The sequence below is a fragment of the Chlorocebus sabaeus genome, chromosome 8 (assembly GCF_047675955.1).
Source record: "Chlorocebus sabaeus isolate Y175 chromosome 8, mChlSab1.0.hap1, whole genome shotgun sequence".
Classification (NCBI taxonomy): domain Eukaryota; kingdom Metazoa; phylum Chordata; class Mammalia; order Primates; family Cercopithecidae; genus Chlorocebus; species Chlorocebus sabaeus.
In genome coordinates, this window is record NC_132911.1 from 8,411,740 (window position 1) to 8,439,694 (window position 27,955).

Below are 27,955 nucleotides of genomic sequence, written 5' to 3' on the forward strand. Positions count from 1 at the left end.
GCAAGTAACAGAGAGCTTTATTTTCATGTCACTGCTCTAGCTTCATTCATGTTGCCAACAACCGGAGGGCGTTTCTCCACAGCCCTTGATTCCTGAATCGTTCAACGTGTCAACAGTCACAAACACATTGACTTCAGGAGAAACAAGCAGCTTTTCTCTACAGACCACTGGGCACCCCAGGAAGGCGCAGCTCCCTGCTCCACCCCCGCCTCTTGGTGTCTGTGTCCAGCAGGAAGGACCCGGCAGGAGGCTGAATCCAAGCACTGCTCTCAGGTCACTCTATCCTCATCCCTGGATCCTCCAGGGGAACAAGAAAAAAAAAACAAAAAAACAAAGAACAACCTGTTTTCCTGCTTTCCAAAATGGAGGGCCTTAACATCAACCAAAGTTACAAAACAAAAGCAAAACACAGGAGCTGGCTGGGTGCGGTGGCTTACACCCGTGGTCCCAACATTTTGGGAGGCCAAAGTGGGAGGACTGCCTGAGTTGCAGGAGTTCAAAACCAGCCTGGCCAATATGGCAAGACCCCATCTCTATAAAAAGTAAACAAAAATCAGCCAGGCATCATAGCACATGCCCATAGTCCCATCTGCTCTGGAGGCTGAGGTGAAGACTGCTTGAGCCTAGGAGGGCAAGGCTGCGGTGAGCCAAGCTCACGCCACTGCACCCTAGCCTGGGAGACAGAGCAAGACCCTGTCTCAAAACAAAAACAAAAACAAAACCCCACATCATCTGCAAAGCCGTGTTGGGAGCTCAGCCATTTCCCATAGGCTTTCTTTTTCCTTGCCCCAGTGCCTTCTGGGAGGTTTTCCCCTTCCCCATCATCACAATTTCTCTCATCTCTCACTATGATGCAATTCAATAGGATGAATTCACTGAACTAGAAAAGGATAAAAAGAATCTAATCCTATGAAAACTCTGCCTTCAACATAACTCCAGGGAGGTGAATATTATAATCCTGGCACCCCGACGTACACTGTCCTCTGTGTCCCCATCTCCGCCCACATCCTCCTTTCTGGACACTTAGACATCAGGTTCCCCAAGGGCCAGGTTCCAGGAAGAGCACCACGAGTTCCTTAGGAGAACTGGCGCTGCTCCGGCTCCTCTGACAACTGGGGCTGGCACTGTGGGCACCACCAGGTGAGCCTCTGGAACCCACCTGGGGGCCCAAACGCCTCCTTCATGACCGGGTGGCCAGCAGGGCACTGTTCTTTCTGGTAGACCTGCGTGTGCTGCGGTCTGCCCTGGAACTTGCCCTGCAGCCAGGCTGTACTGAACTCCACCACGTGATCCACCAGGGCCTCCCGACGCGGGGCACTCAGGGCTGAACCAAGAGAAAGGGGATGGATCCCAGCTCTGTACAAGACTTCATTCTTAATGATGTTCCCTGAAATAAAGCAGGGGAGGGTAAGCGAAGGAGAAAGGACACATGGCACGATGAAACCACCCACAAAGTTAGCACGGCAGAAGTCAGCTCTTCCACGTCCTGTGGGACCCTGGGCGGGTCTGCGATCTCTGACTCCGCTTCTCTGTCTGTAAATTGGAGTTGACAATTCCTACCTTTAAGGTTGCTGTGAAGATGAAATGAAACTCATGCATGGCCCGTCGTGGCAAATAGGCTATCAAAAAGGGGTCGGGCATCTGACTGCCTGCACTTGAATCCCAGCTCAAGCAGATCCTACCCACGTGACCCTGGCAAGCTCCTCAGTCTCAATTAGCTGCAATTTCCTTATCTGTAAGGCAGGGATGGCTCACCTGGTTTTTGTGAGCAGTAAATGAGAATTCACTAAAAAACGCTGAGCACAGTGGCTGGTATGTAGAGTACTCAATAAATATTAACTGTTGTTATTATTTAAAATGTTGGCCTGGTGCCGTAGCTCATGTCTGTAATCCCAGCACTTTGAGAGACAGAGGCAAGTGAATCACTTGAGGCCAGGAGTTCAAGACCAGCCTGGACAACATCGTGAACCCCATCTCTACCAAAAATACAAAAATTAGCCAGGCATGGTAGCACCTGCCTATAATCCCAGCTACTCAGGTGGCTGAGGTATGAGAATCGCTTGAACTGGGAGGCAGAGGTTGCAGTAATCTGAGATTGTGCCACTGCACTCCAGCCTGGGCAACAGGGCGAGACAGTCTCAAAAAAAAATTTTTTTTTAATTAAAAACAAAATGTCGAGCATAGCTAGGCACAGTGGTTCATGCCTGTTATCCCAGCACTTCGGGAGGCAGCGGCAGGAGGATGGCTTGAGCCCACAAGTTCAAGACCAGCTGGGCAACATAGTGAGAGCCTGTCTCTACAAAAATTTTAAAAGTTAGTGAGATGTGGTGTCATGCACCTATAGTTCCAGCTACTCAGGAGGCTGAGGTGGGAGGATCGCTTGAGCCACAGAGGTTGAGGCTGCAGTGGGTTGTGTCTGTGCCACTGCACTCCGGCCTGGGCGACAGAGAGAGACCCTGTGTCAAAAAATAAAATAAAATGAAATACCAAGCATAAGGCTCGTTATGTAGAAAGTGTTTGGGGAGGTGTTATCTTATGATTTTTCTACTCCTGCCTCATTCTCTGTGAAGCCAGCCTCGATCCCTCCTTCCAGAATCAGCAACTCTCTTTGGAATGTTCCAACCATACTCTTTCAGCTCCACCAGGCATTCGCTGCAATCTTTCCTGACTCGCAGTGGACTGAGACTGTGCTTGCTGGGACATTAAACAATGATCTCCTTAAGGAGAGATGGTGAGCGTGACAGAGGTCAAGTGAGTGTCTGTGTGTTTGGAGCGAGCGGGTGAAGGAAATTCTTCTTTTTCCAAGGCCTCATAGGCACACTCCTCATTACACACATCGCTCTCTCCAGAATTCGCGGACAGAATACCTGGATTCGCGTCTCAGCTGCACCGTGTACTAGAGATGCGTTCTCTGCTTCAGTTTCCTCATCTGAAGGAAGGGAAACCCACTATAACCGTCCTATGGAACAGCACTAAGGACAAAAACGTGTGCCTGGCACATCAGAGTTGCTTGGAAAACACTGGCCATTATAAATTACTACTGTTACTTTATTAGCTCTTGCCACATATACCCAAAAAGCCACTTCCGATGGCTCTTTGCTCCTGAGGGCATAGGGACTCCCATGGTCCTAACATGAAAATGCAAGGCCAGTGCCTGGTGCACCACCGGCCTTCTCCGACCCTCGTGAGGGGAGGTGAGCAGGCAGCAAAGCCACATGTTGGATATGGAGGTGACTCTGTCACCACCAACTTGCCTGATTGCTTCAGCAGCCAATTTTGGGCACAATTATTCCCCTGCTATGGGTAATAAGAATGGCACGCTCTCATAGTCCAGCTAATTAGCTGTTACATGTATTTTTGAAATTGTTCCGCTCTTCTCCCTGTCCTGAAATGCTCACGGTTTCACTGCTCATGCCACTGCAATGGAGAGAGGGAAACTCTTCTTCACTCGTGTCTTGTAAGAACCCAATGTAGACGGAGTCATCTCTGTGCATCCACCCAAGAGCAGCATCCCTTAGAACATGCACTCACTCCTCTGGTAGCAGCCTGCACGACTTCAGTCCCTACAGACACAGGTCAGGCACCTCCTGTGTGCCAGGCACTGCACTGTGCTGTGGAGGGTACAGAGATGCCCGAGACATGACCCTGCCCTTTAGGAGGTGACGTTCCAGCGCTGCTGGCAGAAGGCCCACAACTGATAACACAGTTAGGGTGTGGATTCTGAAGCCGAGAGACAAGCTAAAAACTGCCTGATCTAATGCCCTCAGTCTAAAAACAAGGGAAGTAAAACCAAGGAGATTAAGCAAGTGGCACCTCAAGACCAACAGCACTGGCACAACTAGGGTGGGCCTCAGGTCTTGTGACTCCCACAGAAGCGACTTTTCCATGAGGCAAGTCTGTGGACTCACCCCTTTCCCATGAGTCATACCTAGCCCTGAGAAGTATCTCTGGTCCAGCAGTGTATAGCAGACAGGCTGTGCCTGGCCTACAGCTTCTAAGGCTCGTCCTCGATGGAACTGCTCAGACAGGATGTCACAGGCGGGTGTGACCACGGGGGAAGAGCTCCAAGACATCTGACAATTATAAAATGCCAGGAAGCCACCACCACCAAAGTACAGGACCAACCTGGGAAGAAAGAACAGGTCATATGTACACATCGCTACCACAACATAGTCAGAGCACACTCTGTGGTCGGATCATACACACATACACACATCCCCACATCATTACCACAATGTAGTCAGAGCACACTCTGCGGTCAGATCATACACACATACACACATCCCCACACTGTTACCATGATATAGTCAGAGCACACTCTGTGGTCAGATCATACACACATACACACATCCCCACACTGTTACCATGATATAGTCAGAGCACACTCTGTGGTCAGATCATACACACATACACACATCCCCACACTGTTACCACGATATAGTCAGAGCACACTCTGTGGTCAGATCATACACACACACACACATCCCCACATCATTACCATGATATAGTCAGAGCACACTCTGTGGTCAGATCATACATACATACACACATCCCCACATCGTTACCATGATATAGTCAGAGCACACTCTGTGGTCAGATCATACACACATACACACATCCCTGACTTACACTGGTTCACTTTTAATTTTTGATTTTATAATGGTACAAAATCAATGCACGCTCAGTAAAAGCCATACTTTGAGTACCTATAAAACCTTTCTTTTCAGTACAGTATTCAATAAATTACCTGAGATATTCAACATTTTATAAAACAAGTTTGTGTTAGCTGATTTTGCCCAACTGTAGGCTAATGTAATTGTTCTGAGCACATATAAGGTAGGTTAGGCTAAGCCAGGATGTTTGGTAGGCTAGGTATATTAGACACATTTTTGACTTATAATTTTTTTTTTTTTGAGATGGAGTTTCATTCTCGTCGCCCAGGCTGGAGTGCAGTGGCACTATCTTGGCTCACTGCAATCTCTGCCTCCTGGGTTCAGGTGATTCTCCTGCCTCAGCCTCCCGAGCAGCTGGGATTACAGGTGTATACCACCATACCTGGCTAATTTTTTGTACTTTTAGTAGAGATGGGGTTTCATCATGTTGGCCAGGCTGGTCTCAAACTCCTGACCTCAGGTGATCCACCCACCTCGGCCTCTAAAGTGCTGGGATTACAGGTGTGAGACACCACACCTGACCTAATATTTTCAATATTCCATATACCCTTTCCATATAGAAAGGATATATAAAGCTAATTTTATTTATTTATTTATTTGGAGACAGGGTCTCGCTCTGTTGCCCAGGCTGGAGTGTAGTGGCACAATCACAGCCCACTGCAGTCTCAATCTCCCTGGCTCAAACTACCCTCCCACTTCAGCCCTCCATGTAGCTGGGACTACACCATACCAGCTTAATTTTATTTTTATTTTTTGTAGAAACAGGGTCTTCACTATGTTGCCCAGGCTGGTCTCTTACTCCTGGGCACAAGTGATCCTCCTGTCTCAGCCTCCCAAAGTGCTGGGATTACAGACAGGAGTCACTATGCCTGGCAAGCTAATACTATTTATTTCAAAGACCAACAAAGTAGATAAAACTCAGGCCAGCCTATTAAAGAAAAAAGAGACAAAGCAAAATAAATATAAAACATGTAAATGAGAAAAGAGACATAACCAGGTAAACAGAGATTTAAAAATAATGGCCTGATACACATTCACTCTATGGCAACATATCTGAAAACCTAGGGGTGAGCCTGCTTCGTGGAGAGCATTTCAATGCCTCCAGCTGGTGACTAATCCAGGACTCAGCAAAGGGCAGGCTCCTGATGATGAGAGGTTTGCTGGAGGTTCTAAGAAAAGTTTCCTCATCTGAACTTCTAAAAATGACCTTCTCATCTTCTGGATTTTTCGGTGTGAATAAAGTCCTGGAGCTGCAGTAGCCTTTTGCTGCTGGTCTAAGGACAAAACCAATGTGTGGAAAGTGCAAAGCCAGGAGAAACACACGAAGCCAGAACCTCGGAACTGCAACCCCAAAGCCTACCCTCCTTCTGAACTTTCAGTCATGTGAGCCCCAAATCTCTGGACCACAGAAGCCCAAAGCATCCTATGGTACCTACATCATGCCACAAAAAAAGACTACAGTTCTAAACATTTTTACAAGTTATAAAACTTCAGAAAATAGAAGTCATGTGACTTTCTCTGGGGGTAGAAGGGACCTTTTTTTTAGTAAAAGGGGAAGCCTATGAGCAACCAAGAAAAATACCCACCGTTGACGACATACAAATTTCAAATCCCAAATGCCAAGAGGCATCAGAAGCTCAAAGGACAGAGGACAGACTTGAAACAATGCTGGCAACACATGTCACATAAACAAACAGACTTTCGGTCCAAAGGCTTCAATAAATTGATAAGAAGTACACAAATGACCTAACACTCATGAGATTTCAGCTCACTAGCACTTTCCTAAGGTCATCAAACGTACAGCCCTAAGCATGTGCATTCCCTCTGACCAGCAATTACTCCCCTGGGAATTGACACTGAGCATATGATCCTAAACCTAGATAGAGTTTTATGCACAAAATGTTGATCTCAACATTCATAGATTAAAAACTGGTGCCAAGCATGGTGGCTCACGCCTGTAATCCCAGCACTTTGGGAGGCGGAGGCAGGTGGATCACTTGAGGCCAGGAGTTCCAGACCAGCCAGCCTGTCCAACATGGTGAAACCCCGTTTCTACTAAAAATACAAAAATTAGCCGGTGTGGTAGCACGCGCCTGTAGTCCCAGCTACTCAGGAGGCTGAGGCAGGAGAATTGTTTCAACCTGGGAGGCGGAGGTTGCAGTGAGGCGAGATCGTGCCACTGCACTCCAGCCTGGGCCAACAGAGCAAGACTCCGTCTCAAAACAAACTAAGAAAACTCATCCATCTGAACACTTAAGATCTGCATTCTATTGTATGTTAATTATATCTCAATAAAACATAAACACACAAACAGTATACTTAAAACTGGGAAAATCTTGTCCCTAAACTCAAAGCACACAAGTCAGGAGTCAGGCAGGAAAATGTTCTTCAGGGACAGTCCACTCTCAAGTGCCACATTTTTTGGGAAAATTCTCCCCTTCTCCCAGCCACCTCTGGGTGCATACCCTCTCCTGCGTGCAGCCACAGTCTACTTCCTATCACTGGTAGATGCAGAGGTGGCCTCTCTCCCCAAGACAGCAGGGCCCTGGGGGGCAGCCTGGACGTCCTCAGTGTGACCCCACTGCTTAAATCCCAAACCCCACCAAGCAGGGCCCTATGACTATCAGAGCCCCTGAGAATCAGATGGCCACACCATTACCTCGGGGAAGGGTCCCTCCAGTCCCCCCTCTTGTTGGCTTTCTTGGCTCTGGAGAACTCGTTCACCCAAACGCTGCCAAACAAACCAAAGCTGACACGCAGCCACTTCCCAGCATCTCCTGCAGGGGCGTCTCCCTCCAAACACTCAGATTCATCCTCTCCCTGGGGGTTGAGCTCTGCAGACTGTGAGGATCCATCAGGCGTCTTCTGCCCGCTGGGCTCCCCGGCCTGCTTTGGGTCCGCAGCCCCTTCCTTCTGCGCTTCTTTTTGTGGAGGCTCTGGCAGTGGGCTGCTGCCAGGGGCCTCCATTTCTTCATCTGGATCAAATCTAAGGAATAATTTCTTTCCATGGACCTAGAAAAAATGAACAGAGATCTAAGCCTTATAGACCCAGAGGGGAACGGGCGAATGCAGATATTTATCCTATTGCAAAGGTCTTCCTTCTCGGCCCTCGCGGGGAGCCTTCCCAAATGGAGTCTTTGGGTTCTGCCTTTTGCTCTTTTGCTCCAGTGGTGTGAGCAGTTCGCATGTGGTTTTCAAAGTGACTGGGAGCAAGCAGACTTAGCTGGCAGTGAAACAGACCCATGCTAGATGGCAGGACAACCCTGGACAACCTGAGGGGAATCGCTCCCAATTTTTCCATGCAGTAGCTAAGAAATGAACATAAGTTGTCATTCCTTCATTCCATTCGTAATACATTCTCTATGCCAGAAATAAGCAGTGCATGGGAATGCACACACAGAGCAGCTAAAGACAACACACTATAAGACTGGGTACCCCACGCTACCCCCTCCACCAGTGCATTGGACTTGATAAGAAAACTGTAATCAATAAAAATTAGATACCGAAACAAAAATTGACCAATGAATCAAATCACCACTGTAACATGTACAAGGCAAAGGACCCACCTTATCTCACTGAAAAGGATTTCAGTAGAAGAAAATAAATACAGAAAATGTGTGTTACAGGATGTTCTGGCTGCTTTGAGTTTATTTTCTTTTTTTATTTTTCAGATGGAGTCTCGCCTAGACTGGAGTGCAGTGGCACCATCTTGGCTCACTGTAGCCCCCATCTCCTGGGTTCAAGCGATTCTCTTGCCTCAGCTTCCCAAGGAGCTGGGACTATAGGTGAACACCACCACACCCAGCTAATTTTTATATATTTAGTACAGACCGGGTCTCACCACATTAGTAAGGTTGGTCTCGAACTCCTGACCTCAAGTGATCTGCCTGTCTTGGCCTCCCAAAGTGTTGGGATTCCAGGCATGAGCCACCACGCCCGGCCCTTGCTTTGAGTTTATTTTCATGTTACACCTCCTGATATGCAATATGTATGCCTAGATTCCAGGATGTGTCGGTTCTACACAGCCTGAAATTCAGGCAGTCTTTCAAAGAGTATAAGCCAAAACATCTGGCATTAATACTGGAAAACGCCTGTGTCACTTTTTTGACCGCTACAGGTCTGTGCTTAAAGATCACTGTTCTGATACGATCTTGACTTGTTAATTAGCATACAAATTAATCTTGAAATCCTCTACACAAAAGAGCCTTACCTTTCGAAATAATCCCAGAATAGCTTAGCTGTCAATCTGAGCACAGATTGTTATTTGCCACATATTAGAAATGGTTTAACTGACCTACGTAAAAAAAAATTGAGCAAGGATTTAAGTGGGCATAATAGAATCTGCTGCCGAAAATATTTCTTGGTGTAAATTCACCAATGTTGATATAATTCTGATGAAAATAACTGTCAAATGCCCATGATGATCAAAACATTTACTAGGTCAAAAATATCTAGGTCAAGATGTCCTCATACCCTCTCCAACTATGGCAATTTCTACTGTCCCTCTTTTAGGTTCTTGTGACATTGCAGCCACTTCAGTTCGCTAATCATTAATTAAGCTTATTCAATGTGCCTGGCAGTGTGCTAGGCTCCAAGGGCAAACAGATGAGTAAGGCTCTGCAATGGTTTGAATGTGTTCCCCAAAAAGTATGTGTCAGAAACTTCATCCCCAATGGAACAGTGGTAAGAGATGGCCCCTTTGAAATTAGGCCATAGGGCTCTGAGCTCCTGAATGGAATAATGCCAATTGCAAATGACACGGCAAAATGCCAATGCCATGCCCTTGGACTTTGCAGGTTCCAGAACTGTGAGCTCTATAGACTTCTATTGTTTATAAATAACCCAGTCTCAAGTATTCTGTAATAGCAGCAAAAATAGATTACAACAATCTCCAATGTTCCCTTATCTGTAACATGGGTGAACTTTGAGGACTTTATACCAAGTGAAATAAGCCAGTCAAAAAAACTCCAAATACTGTATAACTGTATAATTCCACTGATATGAGGTAGCTGGGGGAGTAAAATTCATAGAGACAGAAAGTAGAAAGGCGATTGCCAGGAGCTGCAGGAAGGGAGGAAAGGGAGAGTTACTGTTCAACAGGTATGGCGTTTCAGCTTGGGGAGATAAAAAAGTTCAGGCAAACTGTTACACAACGTGAATATACTTAATATTACTGAACTATATACTTTAAAATGGTTTAAGACAGTAAATTTTGTTATGTGTTTTTCATCATAATTTTAAAAAAAATTTAGAAGGCGGCCGGGTGCAGTGGCTCACGTCTGTAATCTCAGCACTTTGGGAGGCCAAGGCCGGTGGATCAAGAGGTCAGTAGATCGAGACCATGGTGAAAGCCCGTCTCTACTAAAAATACAAAAAAATTAGCCGGGTGCTGTGGCGGGCGCCTGTAGTCCCAGCTATTCGGGAGGCTGAGGCAGGAGAATGGCCTGAATCTGGAAGGTGGAGCTTGCAGTGAGCCGAGATTGCACCACTGCACTCCAGTCTGGGCAACAGAGCGAGACTCTGTCTCAAAAAAAAAAAAAAAAAAATTTTTTAAAGGCGGTGGGGGTGGGAGGGGGACAAGTATGAAAACAGATACTACAAGAGCATGGAGAAAAGTGTGGGTAGGCCAGGCACAGTGGCTCATGCCTGTAATCCCTGCACTCTGGAGGCCAAGATAAGAGGATTGCTTGAGGCCAGGAGTTTGAGACCAGCCTGGGTAAAAAAGTGAAACCCCCATCTGTACAAAAAAAAAAAAAAAAAAGAAAAGAAAAGTGTGGGTAGAAGCAGAGGTAGCACACAGAAGAAGTCTACAGCATAAGGGGAAGCTGGCAGTTACCTGGGCTGGGCTTCACAAGAAGAGGGGAAGGCAGAGGAGACAGGGAGTCCCCAGCTGAGGGGACACACCTGAACGCAGAGGCGGAAACCCCATACTGGGACGGGGAGCTCCTGGTCAGACACAGTAGCTAGGGCATGCGCTGTTAGCACTGCTCCCAACAAACCCACTATAGGAACCAAAGAGCTCTAAACCCTCGGGATCAAGAGGAGGAGCAGACAGGAGATACAAATTCCCTCCAGAAGATGAGGGACAGGCACAGGAAGGGTAACTGACGAGGCAGAGCAGAGACCCCTGCTGCAGCAGAGGGGGACCCCAAGGAAGAGGCAACCCAGGGAACCTATCCACCCTGAACCCAGGTGAGCTGGAGATAGGCCCCAGGTGCTATGACAAGAGGTTAAAAATGGAAGGACTGGTCCTCATACACTGCTGGAGGGACGATAAAATGGTGCAGCTGCTTTGGAAAACACTACGGAAGACACTAAAAAAGTTAAACGTACTATATGGTCCAGCAATTTCACTCCTAGGAATAGTCTCAAGAGAAATGGAAACATATGTCTACACCAATACTTGCACATGAATGCCTACCGCAGCATTATCCATAGAAGTCAAAGAGTCAAAACAATCCGAATGTCCATCAACTGATGACTGGACATCACTGACTATAAAATGTATGATATGGTTTCGCTGTGTCCCCACCCAAATCTCATCTTGAATTTTAGCTCCTATAATTCCCGTGTGTTGTTGGGGGGACCTGATGGGAGGTAACCGAATCATGGGGGTGGGTTTTTTCCCATGCTGTTCCCATGACAGTAAGTCTCACAAGGTCTGATGGTTTTATAAAGGGCAGTTCCCCTGCACATGCTCTCTCTTGCCTGCTGCCATGTAAGACATGCCTTTGCTTCTCCTTTGCCTTCCACCATGATTGTGAGGACTCCCCAGACATGTGGAACTGTGAGTCCATTAAAACTCTTCCCTTTATAAATTACCCAGTCTTGGTTATGTCTTTATCAGCAGCATGAGAACAGACTAATACTGTAAACTGGCATACGGAGTGGGGTACTGCTGTAAAGACACCCCAAAATGTGGAAGAAACTTTGGAACTGGGTAACAGGCAGAGGTTGGAACAGTCTGGAGGGCTCAGAAGAAGACAGGAAAATGTGGGAAAGTTTGGAACTTCCTAGAGACTTGTTGAATGGTTTTGATCAAAATGCTGACAGTGATATGGACAATAAGGCACAGGCTGAGGTGGTTTCAGATGGAGATGAGAAACTTGTTGGGAACTAGAGTAAAGGTGACTCTTGCTGTGCTAAGAGACTGGCAGCATTTTGCCCCTGCCCTAGAGATCTATGGAATGTTGAACTTGAGAGACATGATTATGGTATCTGGTGAAAGAAATTTTTTTTTTTTTTTTTTTTTTTTGAGACAAAGTCTTACCCTGTCGCCCAGGCTGGAGTGCAGTGGCATGATCTGGGCTCACTGCATCCTCCGTCTCCTGGGTTCAAGTGATTCTCCTGCCTCAGCCTCCTGAGCAGCTGGGACTACAGGTGCCTGCCACCATGCCTGGCTAATTTTTGTATTTTTAGTAGAGACAGGGTTTCACCATATTGGCCAGGCTGGTCTCAAACTCCTGACCTTGTGATCTGCCTGCCTCGGCCTCCCAAAGTGCTGGGATTATAGGCATGAGCCACCATGCCCAGCTGGTGAAAGAAATTTCTAAGTGGCAAAACATTCAAGAGGAAGCAGAGCACAAAAGTTTGAAAAATTTACAGCCTGATGATGCAGTAGAAAAGAAAAATCCGTTTTCTGGGGAGAAATTCAAGCCGGCTGCAGAAATTTGCATAAGTAACTAGAAGTCAAATGCTAATCACCAAGCCAACAAAGAAAATGTCTCCAGAGCATGTCAGAGACCTTCATGGCAGCCCCTCCCATCACAGGTCCAGATGCCTAGAAGGAAAAAATGGTTTCCTGGGCCAGGTCCAGGCCTCATTGCTGTATGCAGCCTAGGGCCTTGGTGCCCTGTGTCCCAGCCCCTCCAGCCATGGCTAAAAAGGGCAAATGCACAACCCAGGCTGCTGCTTCAGCGGGTACAAGCCCCAAGCCTTGGTGGTTTACATGTGGTGTTGAGCCTGCAGGTGCTCAGAAGTTAAGAATAGAGGTTTGGAAACCTTCACCTAGATTTCTGAGGATGTTGGAAACAATGGGATGTCCAGGCAGAGGTGTGCTGCAGGGGCAGAGCCCTCATTGAGAACCTCTACTAGGGCAGTGCAGAAGGAAAATACAGGGTTAGAGCCCTAGGGCAGAGTTCCCACTGGGGCACTGCCTAGTAGAGCTGTGAGAAGAGGGCCACTGTGCTCCAGACCCCAGAATGGTGCCAATGTAAAAGGGGCCAATGTACAACTCAGGCTGCTGCTTCAGAGGGTATAAGCCCCAAGCCTTGGTGGTGTACATGTGATGTTGAGCCTGCAGGTGCACAGAAGTTAAGAATGGAGGTTTGGGAACCTCCACCTAGATTTCTGAGGGTGTATGGAAATGCCTGGATGTCCAGACAGGGGTGTATTGCAGGGGTGGAACCCTTATTGAGAACCTCTGCTAGGGCAGTGCAGAAGGGAAATGCGGGGTTAGAGCCCCGGTGCAGAGTTCTCGCTGGGGCACTGCCTAGTAAAGCTATGAGAAGAGGGCCACTGTCCTCCAGACCTCAGAATGGTAGATCCACTGACAGCTTGCAGCCTGCTCTGGAAAACCCACAGACCCTCAATGCCAGCCAGTGAAAGCAGCCAGGATGAGGGACTGTACCCTACAAAGCCACAGAGGCAGAGCTGCCCAAGGTCGGGGGGGTCTACCTCTTACATCAGCGTGCCCTGGATGAGAGACATGGAGTCAAAGATCATTTTGGAGCTTTAAGATTTGACTGCCTTGCTGGATTTCAGACTCGCATGGGGCCTGTAGCCCCTTTGTTTTGGCCAATTTCTCCCATTTGAAACAGGTGTATTTACCCAACGCCTGTACCCCCATTGTATCTAGGAAGTAACTAACTTGCTTTTGATTTTACAGACCCATAGGTGAAAGGAACTTGCCTTTTCTCAGATGAGACTTTGGACTGTGGCCTTTTAAATTAATGCTGAAATGAATTAAGACTTTTGGGGACTGTTGGGAAGGCACGATTGGTTTTAAAATGTGAGGACATGTGCTCTGGAAGGGGCTGGGGGTGGAATAATATGGTTTGGCTGTGTCCCCAAATCTCATTATAACTCCCGTGATTCCCATGTGTTATGAGACGGACCCGCTGGGAGGTACCCAGTGGGAGGTAACCGAATCATGGGGGCTGTTCTCGTGATAGTGAATAAGTCTCGAGATGTGATGGTTTTTTTTGTTTTTGTTTTTGTTTTTATTTTTAAGATGGAGTCTCGCTCTGTTGCCGAGGCTCGAGTGCAGTGGTGCGATCTCAGCTCACTGCAACCTCTGTCACCTGGGTTCAAGCAATTCTCCTGCCTCAGCCTCCCAAGTAGCTGGGATTACAGGTGCCTGCCACCATGCCCAGCTAATTTGTGCATCTTTAGTAGAGATGGGGTTTCAACATGTTCGCCACTCTGGTCTCAAACTCCTGACCTCAGGCGATCTGCCCACCTCTGCCTCCCAAAGTGCTGGGATTACAGGCATGAGCCACTGCACCTGGCCTGATGGTTTTATAAATGGTAATTCCCCTGCACAAGCTCTCCTGCCTTCCAACATGTAGGATGTGCCTTTGTTTCCCCTTCGCCTTCTGCCATAATTGCAAGGCCTCCCTAGCAATGCAGAACTGTGAGTCCATTAAACCTCTTTCCTTAATAAATTACCCAGTCTTGGAAGGGGAGAGTGGAAGGAGCTTGTTTTCCAATGTTGCTCCTATACCACCCTGGACTGTTCCATTACCGGAGTGGAGGGGGAAACCCTGAGTTGTAGTAGTCATTTTTCTCAGTCTATTACGAGTAATCCAATACGACTCCTGATACAGAAAATGGAGAGCTGACAAGGAAAGGATGTGCCAGACAAACAGATGGCACAGGGTGGAGCCAAGCTCTCTCCTGCCTCATCAACTTGTCCTGCTCACTCTACCTCCATCAGCCTGCCTGTAACTGCTTCTCAAGCCTGAAATGCCCTTTCCTCCCTCTTCAGTCCACCGAAATCCTTCAGCCTTCAAGGCCCAACTCAAGTCCTACCTCCCGCACATCATCTCCAGGCCACTGGGACCTCTTCCTATCAGGGCCATTACCCGGGCCTTCATCATGTGCTCTGCCCTCCCCATTTAGTGTAGCTTAATAGTGTGGCCTGCGTCGACACAGGCCCTATGTTCTCAATGCAATTCTAAGTTCCTAGGGTCAGGGATGTACCGACAGCGAGAAGCAGGGAAGGGCGCTCACTTTAAAGCACTGCCAGGCAGCCCCCAAGGTTCCCTGCAACCTTAGGTTCCCTGCAACATGGGCTTTTGCTTGGTTTACTGGGAAAGCAGCTCCCAGGCCCGTTTACAGGTTCCTTCACTGCACATCCATCTGTCCACCCACCCACTTGCAAAATATTCTCTTACAGCCAGCTCTGTGGCAGACACCCTGGGAAGTGCTGGGGATCTAGAGACAAGAGACATAATCCTGCCCCTGCAAACCTCGCAGGACAGTGTGTACAAAGAGGCCACAGTCCTGGAGGCCATGGGGTCCTGGGATCTCACCTTTTCCTTGCCAGCCACCTGAGTTTGTGCTAAGTACTCCCTTCTCCGAGCCTCAGTCTCCAAAGGAATCAACTATGGGTAAAGGGCTACAAGATCTCTTCCAGTTCTAACAAAAAACAGTTTTAAAACCTCTGTGTGTATGTGTTGCAGGGGTGGGGGGTGAGGGCAAGATGGAAGAAAGGGAACTAGTACTTATGGTGTGTCCATTATGTGCCAGGCATAAAGTCTACTTAAAACAACAATTTTGAGAGGTCAATGGCTTATCTCCATTCTACAATAGAAGAAAGAGCTAAGAGATGATGTGCTTAAGAGCACACGGCTAAGCAGCCGCAGAGCTCATGAGTTCATCTGCAGGCACCGCCCCGTGCTTCCTATGGGCCAGCACTCAGCTAAGTGCTAGGGGCACAATACAGGCAAGGAGCAGCCCCTGCCCTCTGCATCTGCCCTCGCCCCTCAACAAGCAGAACAACTCAGTAAAAAGGGAAGAAGAACAGGGAGGAAGTACACGATATCCTGGAAGCACAGAGATGGAGTCTCCTCCCCACGTAAAGCAGACAGGGCAGGCTTCTCTGAGGATGCAGCGGCCAAGTGGAAGCTGGAAGACCAGGAATAACCATTATAAACTGAGGGGACAGGGGCAGAGTTGGGAGAAAAAGGAAGAAGTGCTTGAGCAGGAGGCAGCAAGTCAAAACCACGGACAGAAAGACTAAGAAGAGCCACAGGCAGTTCCATCGATCAGAAGACAGGTTTGGGGCAGGGTAAGAAGGTTAGAGAGGGAGGCAGGGGTCAGAAAACAGGGATCCCCGTGAGCCCCTGGAAGGATGAGCTGCTTTGAACCTAGATCTGAAGGTTCTGCTCTTTTCTTTCTTTTTTTTTTTTTTTTTTGGACAGAGTCTCACTCTGTCACCCAGGCTGAAGTACAATGGCACAATCTCGGCTCACTACAACCTCTGCCTCCCGGGTTCAAGTGATTCTCCTGCCTCAGCCTCCCGAGTAGTTGGATTACAGGTGCCCACCACCACACTCAGCCAATTTTTGTATTTTTAGTAGAGATGGGGTTTCACCATGTTGGCCAGGCTGGTCTTGAACTCCTGACCTCGTGATCCGCCTGCCTCAGCCTCCCAAAGTGCTGGGATTACAGGCGTGAGCCACCACATCTAGACGGTTCTGCTCTTTCCTTAATTCTCCGCTGGCTCAGGGGAATCAAACACAGTTCCCAGCCAAAGGTGCCCATCAGCTGTGGCTGGAGAGAACAGAAGCATTCCAGACCCTCTGGAATCAGGGTCTCCAGCTCATGTACACATGTTCTTTACAGTTCTACAGTCCACAGCAATATCTACTTCTGGCTGAGACACATGAGATTGAAAGACAGAGCTGCATGGAGTCCGAGCTTGGTGGTTCCGGACTCAGGGAAGTGACACCCTGAGACATGTGGGGATAGATCCTAGGGGAGGCGCAGGATGTGTGACAGAGCCAGCTCTTCAGAGGAAGACTGCCTCACCTGGGTGTCCTGGAGCCACAGAGACTGCAGGCTGGCGGGCTGTAGCTTCTTACTGCTGCCCCCTGTCTTGACCACCTGCTGGCCCACAAAGGGGGAGATCAAATGGTGAAATTTCCTCACCAACGGCCCTTCTGGCATCCCTGTGGGCAGAAATGGGCAAAAGAGGCCACGGATTTAGCTCATTTATCTCGAGCATCTCTAACAAGTGCCAAGCAACCTCCACGCCGCCATTTTTGCTGCCAACTAACTTTAAGAGCAAATATGGTCAAAAAGGGAGTGTGGCTGGGAGGGGGTCAGATCGTAGAGAAGACCAGCTGCGGCAGGGTGTGGCAAACTTAGCAGTAAAGGCAGCCCCTCTTACCCTTCTTCATGCAGCAAACACTTATTAAGCACCAACAGTGTGCTAGGCAGCACATCATGGGCACCATCCACTTTATTCCTGAGTGTCCACTACAACACCAGGAGCTGGCCCTTGTTACTTTTTGCCTGGACTGTGAGCCTCTAACACCTCTTGACTTTCTCTGCGCCCCCTCCTCCCGCTCTCAAAAAAACCCAGCCATTCTGACCCACTGTTGCGCCTGATTTCCCACCTTTGAAGGGACTGGATACTGCCCTCCAGGACCACCGACCACTCACATGGGGGAGGTGTGCACGGGGAGACCAATATGCGGACAGAGCTCAGAATCATAAGTGAGACTCCCAGCCATGCAGTTAAGCCCAGCTTAACTTCAGACAGTTATCTCTGATCACTGAGAAAAGCTGTGGTTCTGTTTTAATGACCATGCAGGGCTCCCAGGGCCACCTCTACTCTCCCTGCCCCAAATCATCCCCGTCCACTGAGAGCTGCCTACATAAGAGTCTGAGTGGTCTACACCTGGGCTGCTAGGGCAGAGGAGACCCCCAGTCTCAGCCAGGGCAGCTGCCTAACCACCTGTTCCTGCACCAGCCTCTCTGTAAGTTATATGAAAATCGAAAAGAACTAAGTAGATATCAGGCACATGGTAGCTATTATATTTCAGTGATCCTAAAAAACAGTTTAGAATACTTTTAAAATCTCAGAAAGGGGGATGGCTCACAATCTGAGCATTCTCACAGTTTCGGCAGCAACACATTCAATAACGTGCATCTTACACTCGCTGGTGCCGATTCACTGAGAGGTTCTATCAGGCTTTCGAGACACTCTACAGGGAATCCTCACACAACCTCCAGGCTGGAAGGAGACGTGCCAAAGGCCGCTGACCATAACCAGTTGGAAGCCTGATCCTCTCCTACGCGGAAGCTTCTGGAAAAGCCTTCATCTGAAATGCACCAAGTCCTTAAAAGCTCTGGACACGTGGGCATGTTTCCTGTAGGGATTTTTATGGAGATGGACAGGTGGGAAGCAAGCCGCCTCTGCAACAGCCTTTAAAGATGAAACGCGGGGCCGGAAGTGGTGGCTCACGGCTGTAATCCCAGCACTTTGGGAGGCCGAGGCGGGCGGATCACGAGGTCAGGAAATCGAGACCATCCCGGCTAAGACGGTGAAACACCGTCTCTACTAAAAAAAATACAAAAAATTAGCCGGGCGTGGTAGCGGGCACCTGTAGTCCCAGCTACTCGGGAGGCTGAGGCAGGAGAATGGCGTGAACCTGGGAGGCGGAGCTTGCAGTGAGCCGAGATCGCGCCACTGCACTCCAGCCTGCGCGACAAAGCAACACTCCGCATCAAAAAACCAAAAAACAAAAAAACAAACCAGATGAGACGCAGAAGGGGCTTCGAAGAGTCTCTGCGGAAGCGGCGCCCCATCCTCGGGCCCTCCCTGCCCGCGGGCTACCGAGGAGCTCGAGGCTGGCTCTGCGCCAGCCAGGGGGAGGGGTGTCTTCGCCGTTCTCTTCCGAGTGCCCGAGGGGGGTCTAAGACCACTGCTTTCCCAGCTCTGACTCGGTGTGTGGGGAGAGGGGCGCAAACGCGGGCCTGAGGGTCACTGGGGTCCTCCAGACGTGGGCAGCACCTCCGCAGGCTGCCGAGACGGAGGAGGGCCCCGCGCCCGCCCTCCCTTCCTGTCCCCTCCCGACTACTCCGCGAGGCCGCAGATCTACCGGAGAGCGGACGGCTGCACTCACCGGCTCCGGGTGGGTGGCACCTCGGCCTGACCCAGCACCGCTGCGCAGCCGGCACAGCCGCTCCAGCTGGGGGCGGAGATTTCCCGGGGAAGCGGCCCACAAAGGCTACGTCCTCCTAGGGGACGCCCCTGTAGGTGGAGGCTGCGGGGCTCCTCCCCTAAGTGGGCGTGGACTCCGGCCTGGAGGCAGTGGCTGGGCTCGTATCTACGTCCCCGGGTGCGCGCAGGCGCGAGGCTTATACCCTGGAACGGGGGTCGAGGCTGCTCACTTGCGGGTGGGCGAGGGGTTCTGTCCCAGGGGTTGCTGGAGGCGGAGCTGCGTTACAGGGTCGGAAGTGAAAGCCGCGGTGGAAGAAGGGTGCAGGCTGAGACTGACATTGAAGAGATACTCTTTGGCGGAGGAGACAGTCTCGCTCTGTCGCCCAGGCTGGAGTGCAATGGCGCGATCTCCGCTCACTGCAACCTCGGCCTCCTGGGCTTAAGCGATTCTCCTGCGTCAGCCTCCCGAGTAGTTGGGCTTACTGGCGCCCGGCTAATTTTTGGGTATTTTTAGTAGAAACCGGGTTTCACCATGTTGGCCAGGCTGGTCTTGAACTCCTAATCTCAGGTGATCCGCCCGCCTCGGCCTCCCAAAGTGCTGGGATTACAGGCGTGAGCCACCGCACCCGGCCCTTTTGGAACATTTCTTGTCTCAAGGAGACAGTTGTAGGGAAAAGTTAACCCTCTTAGCCAATGGGTTGGAATGGGACAGCCTGGGTGTTCCCACAATGGCAAGCCTTTCGGTGGGGTCTGCTTTGCCTCCGAGCCTAATGAAGTATGGTGCAAAGGAAACAGGTGCTGAAGACTCTTGAAATGTTGAACGGGTGGGATTTTTTTGCTTTCTATTATTTGGATGTTATTACTTGAATTTTTACTATAAGCAAATTTTGCTTAAAATATTTGTGTATTAAATTTTTTATTTCAAAGAATAAAAGATAAAACAATAGGCTGTTTAAAGATACACGTTTTCTTGTCTTTAGTTCTCGAAGGAGAACTCTCCAGCGCTTTCCAGGAAGTTGGGAGGAAAGTTTGAGGAACTCCGCAGCAGGTGTTCAGGAAGTAGGCTGGGGTGAAGTCACCATGGACTGTAGCTGAGGGGGCCCTGGGGAAGGACTTGGTCAGCACAGGGAGACAAGCCCAGCCCACCACCGTCAGAGACATAGTTGTGTCCTACTGATTGAGAGGGACGGTACAAGTGACCTTCCCACAGTGATCACCTACTGAACAGATTAGGGCAGGAGGTGAGGAGAGAGAGGCCTGGAGAGGCCTAGGGTGAAAGGTTCTCATCTAGAAAGGCATCTGGAGGCAGAGGGGATGAGGTTGGAGGGTATGGGGTTTGCAGGAGGCATCCCTCGGAGAGCCTCTGGTGCCCCTCTTTCTATATCTGGCCTTTTCTGGAGAATCACGTCCCCACCCCTCCCAGGACGCCCCTGCGATAGATCAGGCTCACTACAATGGTAGCTTCTGGAACCCCTAGCTTCCCTTTCTGTAGACTGGCTGAACTGGGAGGGAAGCCATAGCCATAATTCTCACCTCACCTGATGGAATGAATGCCTGGTGCCTAAAGGGGTTCTTCTGAGGCCAAGGGGCTATGCAATTGAAAAGCAGATGGTTCACAGCTTGGCTGTGTCATTGATGATTATTGTTCATTGAGCACATACTATGTGCAAAACACTGTTGTGAGCGCTTTGCATATATTGCTTCATTATTAGTTGTGGGGATACAAGCAAGTCACAGTATCTCTGACTTCTTTCATTAAATGGGATATCTATTAAATGGTATTATAGAAATATTACAAAGCCACACTTCTCAAACTTCAATGTGCCTATGAATCCCCTGGGAACCTTGTTTAAATGCAGATTCTAAAGTCTATACCAGGGCCCAAGATGTTGCCTTTCCAGCAAGCTGCTGGGTGATGCTGATGCTGTTGATCTAGGGGCCACATTTTTTTTTTTTTTCTGTGACGGAGTTTCACTCTTATTGCCCAGGCTGGAATGCAATGGCGTGATCCCATCTCACTGCAACCTCTGCCTCCTGGGTTCAAGGGATTCTCCTGCCTCAGCCTCCCAGGTAGCTAGGATTACAGGTGTGTACAAGCATGCCCAGCTAATTTTTGTATTTTTAGTAGAGACAGGGTTTCTCCAGGTTGGCCAGGCTGGTCTCGAACTCCTGACCTCAGGTGATCCTCCCACCTTGGCCTCCCAAAGTGTTGGGATTACAGGCTTGAGCCGCTGCGCCTGGCACTAGGGGCTACATTTTGACAAGCAGCAAGAATTTAGAGCACAGCGATTGCCAGTTGGTAGACACTCAACAAATTGAGTGAATGATTCAATTCATCGGTATTGAGTGAATGATTAAATGAGATATTAGCTAGGAAACACACATAAACTGTAAGTATACGCAAGTGCTGTGCAAGCACATGCAATCATCATTCTAAGACAAAAAGGCTGAATAATCTGCCTGGAAAAGGCCAGCCTGGAAGAGTGACTCCACAGAGGAGTGGCTAGAAATCTGCCCCATACCAGGCTGCCTGGGTCCACAACCCACCACTCAGCTGAGAGAGCCTGGGCAAGTAACTCGCCCTTTCTGTATCTCAGTTTCTTCATCTGCAAATAATGACTTCACTGATTTATTATTTATTTATTTATTTATTGAGGCAGAGTCTCAGTCTGTCACCCAGGCCGGAGTATAGTGGTGCGATCTCGGCTTACTGCAACCTCCGTCTCCCAGGTTCAAGCGATTCTCCTGCCTCTGCCTCCCGAGTAGCTGGGATTACAGGCGCCTGCTATCACATGCTGCTAATTTTTGTATTTTTAGTAGAGATGGGGTTTCATCATGTTGGCCAGACTGGTCTCGAACTCCTGATCTCAGGTGATATGCCCCTCCTCAGCTGCCCAAAGTGCTGGGATTACAGACCTGAGCCACCACACCTGGCCCCTGTGGGATTTCTTGAAATGATTCACCTCCATCACTGCACTGGGTCTGGTCACTGCACTGGGTCTCCAGAACTGGATCTGGTGTATAGCAATCACTAAATGTTTTAGTAATTATTCTTTGTATTATTATTATTATTAGTAGTAGTATTTGTCTGCCTCCTGGAGTGGGGCAACCTCCAAGCCCACTGAAGTGGGCCTCAGCTCCGAAAGGATCGGCACCCAGCTTTCTAAGAGGCGTGGAACCCATTGCTCCCCCTGCCTTTGTGTCCTTGTTTTTTTCCAACAGAGCTAGAGTTGTAATGCACATGAAAATAGATTAAAATACAGGCGCCCCAAAGAATGCAAGGTAGGGAGTGAAAGAGAAAAAACACTAGGATCCTTTAAGGGACTGAGTTACTGCTGAGAGTTTGGGGATTCTGAAGCACGCGGGGAGGATCCATATGGCTCTAGGAGCACCCCGGGAGCAGGGGCTGAGCGAGATTCTGGAGGCTCTTCCAGTTGCCCCTCTTTTGGGGTATGTGGCCGTGGACAGTAAGCCCTATTCCCCGATGTCTCTAGGTCTTTCTTTCATTACGTATAAGTTGGGAGAATTTGGAACCAAGGATTCTCCTCAACTTCTAGAAAGACACTGAAAGACTTCCTCTTGGATTGCCTTCTAATCCCAGACTGGGCAGGGCTTCCCAGCTTGTAGATTTCCACTGTTTAGGAGACACAAGAGTGGGGTGTAAAAGCCCAGATTCTGGAGTGAAATAGATGTTGTTTGAACCCTGATTAGCACTTACTAGCTCTGTGACCTTCAACAAGCGACTTAAAATCCGTGGGCCATATCTTTTTTGTGTGCAAAACGTGAGTGGGGGGATATGGAAGTGTTTCCTGCGGCTGTCGAAAGCTACTAGCAGCGTTTGACATGCAGTCGTGTTCAATAAGCAGCAGGTGATTTTTGCTGGCAGCATTTCTGGGCTGCTTACGGATTGACGGCTGGAAAACTCAGGCTGCAGTGGAAGCTGAAAGGGAGAACACGTGCGCCCCCACATGGTAGGCGCATTAACTGCAAGGGCGTACCCTAGGTCGGTCCCATGGCCTTCCAGTGCGGGTGGGTGGTCAGTGAATACACCAGCTCTGTGGATTTGGGCAAGTTCCCTTGACTGAGAGACAAAAGGGTTTGAACCAGATGGTCTCGAGACTCGACATGATTTGTAAATGAGTCAGGCACGGTATCTCAATCTGGGCTTCCTTTCCTTAGCAGAGTTCAGTTTTCTTTGTTCCATTCAGTCTCTCAGGCCAGCTGTTGGAAACTTAGGGGTGCTAACTTCCCACTCATTAGCAGTTTGTCTTCTGGAAGAAGTTTAGTTTCCAAGGCTACTTTGAGGAACAATGCTCTTTGGATGTATAATTCTGGAACCTTTTTTTTTTTTTTTGAGACAGAGTCTCACTCTGTTGCCAGGCTGGAGTGCAGTGGTGCGGCCTCTGCTCGCTGCAACCTCCGCCTCCTGGGTTCAAGCAATTCTCCTGCCTCAGCCTCCCAAGTAGCTGGGATTACAGGCATGCGCCACCAGGCCCAAGCTGATTTTTGTATTTTTAGTAAAGATGGGGTTTCACCATGTTAGCCAGGCTGGTGTTGAACTCCTGACCTCGTGATCTACCTGCCTCGGCCTCCCAAAGTGCTGGGATTACAGGCATGAGCCACCGCACCCAGCCTCTTGGAACCATTTTTTTTTTAAACCTTATTAATTGGGACACAATGACGACACTGCTTTCCATTTGAGACTCAAGACATCAATGTTATTTATTTATTTATTTTTTGTTTTTGAGACAGAGTCTCGCACTGTTGCCCAGGTTGGAGTGCAATGGCATGATCTTGGCTCACTGCAACCTCTGCCTCCTGGGTTGAAACAATTCCCCTGCCTCGGCCTCCCAAGGAGCTGGGATTACAGGCGCCCCCCACCACGCCCGGCTAATTTTTTGTATTTTTAGTAGAGATGGGGTTCCACCATGTTGGCCATGACTGGTCTCAAACTCCTGACCTCAGGTGATCCACCCGCCTCAGCCTCCCAAAGTGCTGGGATTACAGGTGTGAGCCACCGCACTCGGCCAAGACATCAATCTTGAGTCTCCAGAAAGAGCAGTTTCAAATCTTGGGGCCCTGAGCTGTCATCCGTACCGATGAGAGTGTGTGAGGCCCAGAGAGAGAGGTGAGTCATTTTCCTACAATTTGTGATTCCATAGCTGCTGGTCCAGTCTTGGACACCTGAAGCTGCCCAGGCCAAACCATTTTACAGATGAGGATGCTGAGGTCAGAGCAGTCGGGTGAATGGCCCAACAGCACGCAGCCAGCCCATGACCAAACTTGAGCCGGAAGGCAGGTCTCAGAATTCCCCATTGTGGGCACTTCCAGTCCCCTCCTTTTTTTTTTGAGGAGGCAGAAGCGCAAGTGTCTATTGATACAGGATCCTTCCAGGTGTGTGTGTGTGGCAGTGGCCCCTTCTGGAGGCCCCAGGACCCAGAGGAACCCACAAGCCATTGAAAACCAGTCAGAAAGCATCTAAGTAACCATCCATTTAGTGTCTGTCACAAGGCCACAAAGTAAACTCAATGGAATGTCTTTGCCTTCGGCGGGAACCCAGCTTGGTGTACTGACTCTCTGGTACTTGTTAGCAGAGATGAACAGTTATGGGTTTTGCTTGTTTGTTTGTTTGTTTATTTTGAGATGGAGTTTCTTTCTGTCACCCAGGCTGGAATGCAGTGGTGGGATCTTGGCTCACTGCAACCTCCATCTCCCAGGTTCAAAGGATTCTCCTGCCTCAGCCTCCCAAGTAGCTGGGATTACAGGCGCCCGCCACCACCCCCAGCTAATTTTTGTATTTTTGGTAGAGATGAGGTCTCACCACATTGGCCAGGCTGGTCTCAAACTCCTGATCTCAAATGATCCACCCGCCTCGGCCTCCTAAAGTACTGGGATTACAGGCATGAGCCACTGCGTCTGGCTTGTTCATTTTAAAATTGAGGTATAATCTTCATGTGGTTGTTTTTGATCTATGAAAAATGAGGAAAACCCCAAATGATTAGTTAAAACTACTTCAAAACATGGGACCTGTGCTGGGTGTGGTGGCTCACACCTCTAATCCCAGCACTTTGGGAGGCCGAGGTGGGCAGACCACTTAAGCCCAGGAATTTGAGGCCAGCCTGGGCAACATAGTGAAACCCTATCTCTACTAAAAATACAAAAACATTAGCCAAATGTGGTGGTGGCACACATCTGTAGTCCCAGCTGCTCAGGAGGCTGAGGTGGGAGGATCACTTGAGCCTGGGAGGTGGAGGCTGCCCTGAGCTGTGATTGCACCACTGCACTCCAGCCTGGAGGACAGAGCAAGACTGTCTCAAAAATAAAAACAAAACCAAAAATGGGGCCCATGGCAGGGGTGAGAGTGGGTAAAGGGGACTCTGCTGGTGGGAAGATTGGAAGCCACTCTGAGGAACCCCAAGGAAAGGTATGCAATGGGTGACTGTGGAGGATATCCCAGAGGATTCCAGCCCAGAGTCTGCAGCAGGGCCTGGGCCCCTCAGAGGCTATAGCAGAACAGCATGTTAGGGCACTCTGGACCCATTGATTTGCTTAGCAGAGCCCTGGCCTCGTTAGGGTTCCGTGATTTCAGTGTTTACTGACCACATCTATCCTCCATCCCGGCTTAACCATTTTAGATCATCAAGAACCCTAGAAGTAATGGAAAATTTCCATTTTTACTAAGCTGTCAAGGAAAAGGACAGAGGAGGAACAATAAATCTCAACTTTATTACTATTATTGTTTATTTTTTGAGATGGAGTTACAGTCTTATTGCCCAGGCTGGAGTGCAATGGCGCAATCTTGGGTCACTGCAACCTCCACCTCCCGGGTTCAGGAAATTCTTCGGCCTCAGCCTCCCAAGTAGCTGGAATTACAGGCGCCCACCACTGCACCCGGCTAATTTTTTGTTTTCTTAGTAGAGATGGGCTTTCGGCATGTTAGCCAGGCGGGTACCAAACTCCTGACCTCAGGTGATCCACCCGCCTCCGCCTCCAAAAGTGCTGGGATTACAGGAGCGAGCCACCGTGCCCAGCCATTTTTTTGTTTGTTTGTTTGTTTGTTTTTAACATCTCTAATTACGACTCACTTTCAGCAAATTCATCTTGAAGAGGGAGCACAAGAGACTATGGTATCTTTCTTGTACAAACATTATGCTAATATTGTTCACTAGTATTGTCCATAGTATTGAGCTGCTTCTGAATTAACTCCTTATGTCAGTCATTCACTGATTAGGAAGCTGTGACTGCTTCAGTTGACTTGAAAAGTGATTAGAACTGGTGCATCCTGTTGCAAACTGCTTATAGATCCAGTGGGGTGTGTGTGTGTGTGTATGTGGTGTGTGTGTGTGTGTGTGTTTCTGTGTCAGAGGGAGGGAGAGGGAGAGAAGTTTATCAGGCAGAGAACGGCAGCCACAGCTGTAGGATGGAAGACAGTCATCCCAGAGGGAATGGAGTGAGTGTGAGTGTATGAGAAGTGCCTCATTTATCACTCATTTTGGGACGGGAGAAGCCCCCTTTTTGTGTTCATCTGAAAACCCCCCGACCTGGAGCTTGCGATCATGAGCACCAGTGTCTCACAGGCTTTTTTGGTTCTTGTGTTCTGGTTAACTTGGAGCACACCTGTGCCATCATTGCTTTCTGCAAAACTAACCCCCGACCCCCACACCCCCGCCACCCCCGGGTTTTAGCCAGAGGAGGGGGCTGGCAGTGCATAGACAGAAAAAAGAATGGACTTTGAAAAATGAGGTCTGTTTCACTATCATCTTCACTTTGATGATTTTATTCTTGTTCTCAGCCTTTTTGCAAATGCCACTGCCACTGCTATCTGGAGGAGCAATATGAAAGTCACACTGGAGTCAGAGCTTATAGAGCAGCACCATGTTCCTGGAGGATAAGGGAAAGGGCCTCAGTGACTGAAATGAGAGCAACAGTGTAAAGTGGCAGACAGACCACAGAAGGAGGTTCCTGGAGATGCCGCTTCCCAAGCTAAGCCTCGCAGGGATGACGCATACTTGTGTTGTTACAGGGTGATGGAACATTTGTGCTCCAGCTTCAAGCAAGCAAGGCAAGGATGCAATCTGAAGAATAGGTGCCAATGTCACAAAATGATAAAACAAGCAAACCAAAACCAGAACACCCAGTCCCGCTCCGAAAGAAAGAGCTTTCCGAATGGCTGTGTCCCGTGCACTCAGTCCACGAGTGAGAGCTGGGGGCTCTGCAGTGGGCGGCTTGTCCTAATACTCTCCACCCCTGGCTCCATTTGGTCCATATTCAGAGACTGTAAACTTATTATTTTGAGACGAAGTTTCGCTCTTGTTGCCCAGGCTGGAGTGCAATGGTGAGATCTCGGTTTACTGCACCCTCTGCCTCCTGGGTTCAAGCGATTCTCCTCCCTCAGCTTCCTGAGTAGCTGGAATTACAGGCATGCACTACCACGCCTGGCTAATTTTGTGTTTTTAGTAGAGATGGGGTTTCTCCATGTTGGTCAGGCTGGTCTCAAACCCCCAACCTCAGGTGATCCACCCACCCCAGCCTCCTAAAGTGCTGGGATTACAGGCATGAGTCACTGCACCCGGCCTAAACTTATTTTCATTACTGTTAAGCCAAACACAATCACAGCATAATCACAGCTAAAATTAACTTTGTTACTGCTCACCTATCTTAGAGGCATTTGAAAGTCTCATTTTAAAGATAAATGCGCTTCTTAATTGTTAGAAGACTTGATGTGGGTTTCAAAAGGTTTTGTTTGTTGTTTGAGACAGAGTCTTGCTCTGTTACCCAAGCTTAAGTGTAAGTGGCATGAGCTCAGCTCACTGCAGTCTTGACCTCCTGGGCTCAAGTGATCCTCCCACAACCTTCTGAGTAGCTGGGATCACAGGGGCATGCCACCATACCTGGCTAATTTTCTAATTTTTTGTAGAGATGGGGTCCCCCTCTATTGCCCAGGTTTGTCTCAACCTCTCAGGCTCAAGCAATCCTCCTGTCTTGGCCTCCCAAAATGCTGGGGTTACAGGGGTGAGCCACCGTGCCCGGCCCCACTACACATACTTTTAAGAGGAAGTGGTTAAGCACCCCTGTGGCCTAAGGAGGTGAAGACAAATGGATAAAG

General features: G+C 49.0%; 1 protein-coding gene and 1 pseudogene across 2 annotated transcripts; both read right to left on the bottom strand.

Moving 5' to 3' along the window:
• NEIL2 (nei like DNA glycosylase 2) lies at positions 1-18,925 on the bottom strand. Of its 2 annotated transcripts, XM_007961638.3 has the most exons (5): positions 18,812-18,925; positions 16,710-16,849; positions 7,333-7,685; positions 3,929-4,125; positions 1-1,387 (listed from the first exon to the last, which is right to left on the bottom strand). In XM_007961638.3, exons 2-5 carry the CDS (start codon positions 16,845-16,847, stop codon positions 1,077-1,079), a joined length of 999 nt encoding a protein of 332 aa, XP_007959829.2. In that variant the 5' UTR covers positions 16,848-16,849; positions 18,812-18,925; the 3' UTR covers positions 1-1,076. The 2 variants fall into 2 exon arrangements, with proteins under 2 accessions (XP_007959829.2, XP_007959832.2); XM_007961641.3 differs by lacking the exon at positions 16,710-16,849 and having other exon boundaries at positions 18,812-18,894.
• On the bottom strand, positions 18,602-27,326 carry LOC103215323 (putative uncharacterized protein C8orf49; annotated as a pseudogene).
• Positions 27,327-27,955: the final 629 nt, after the last annotated feature.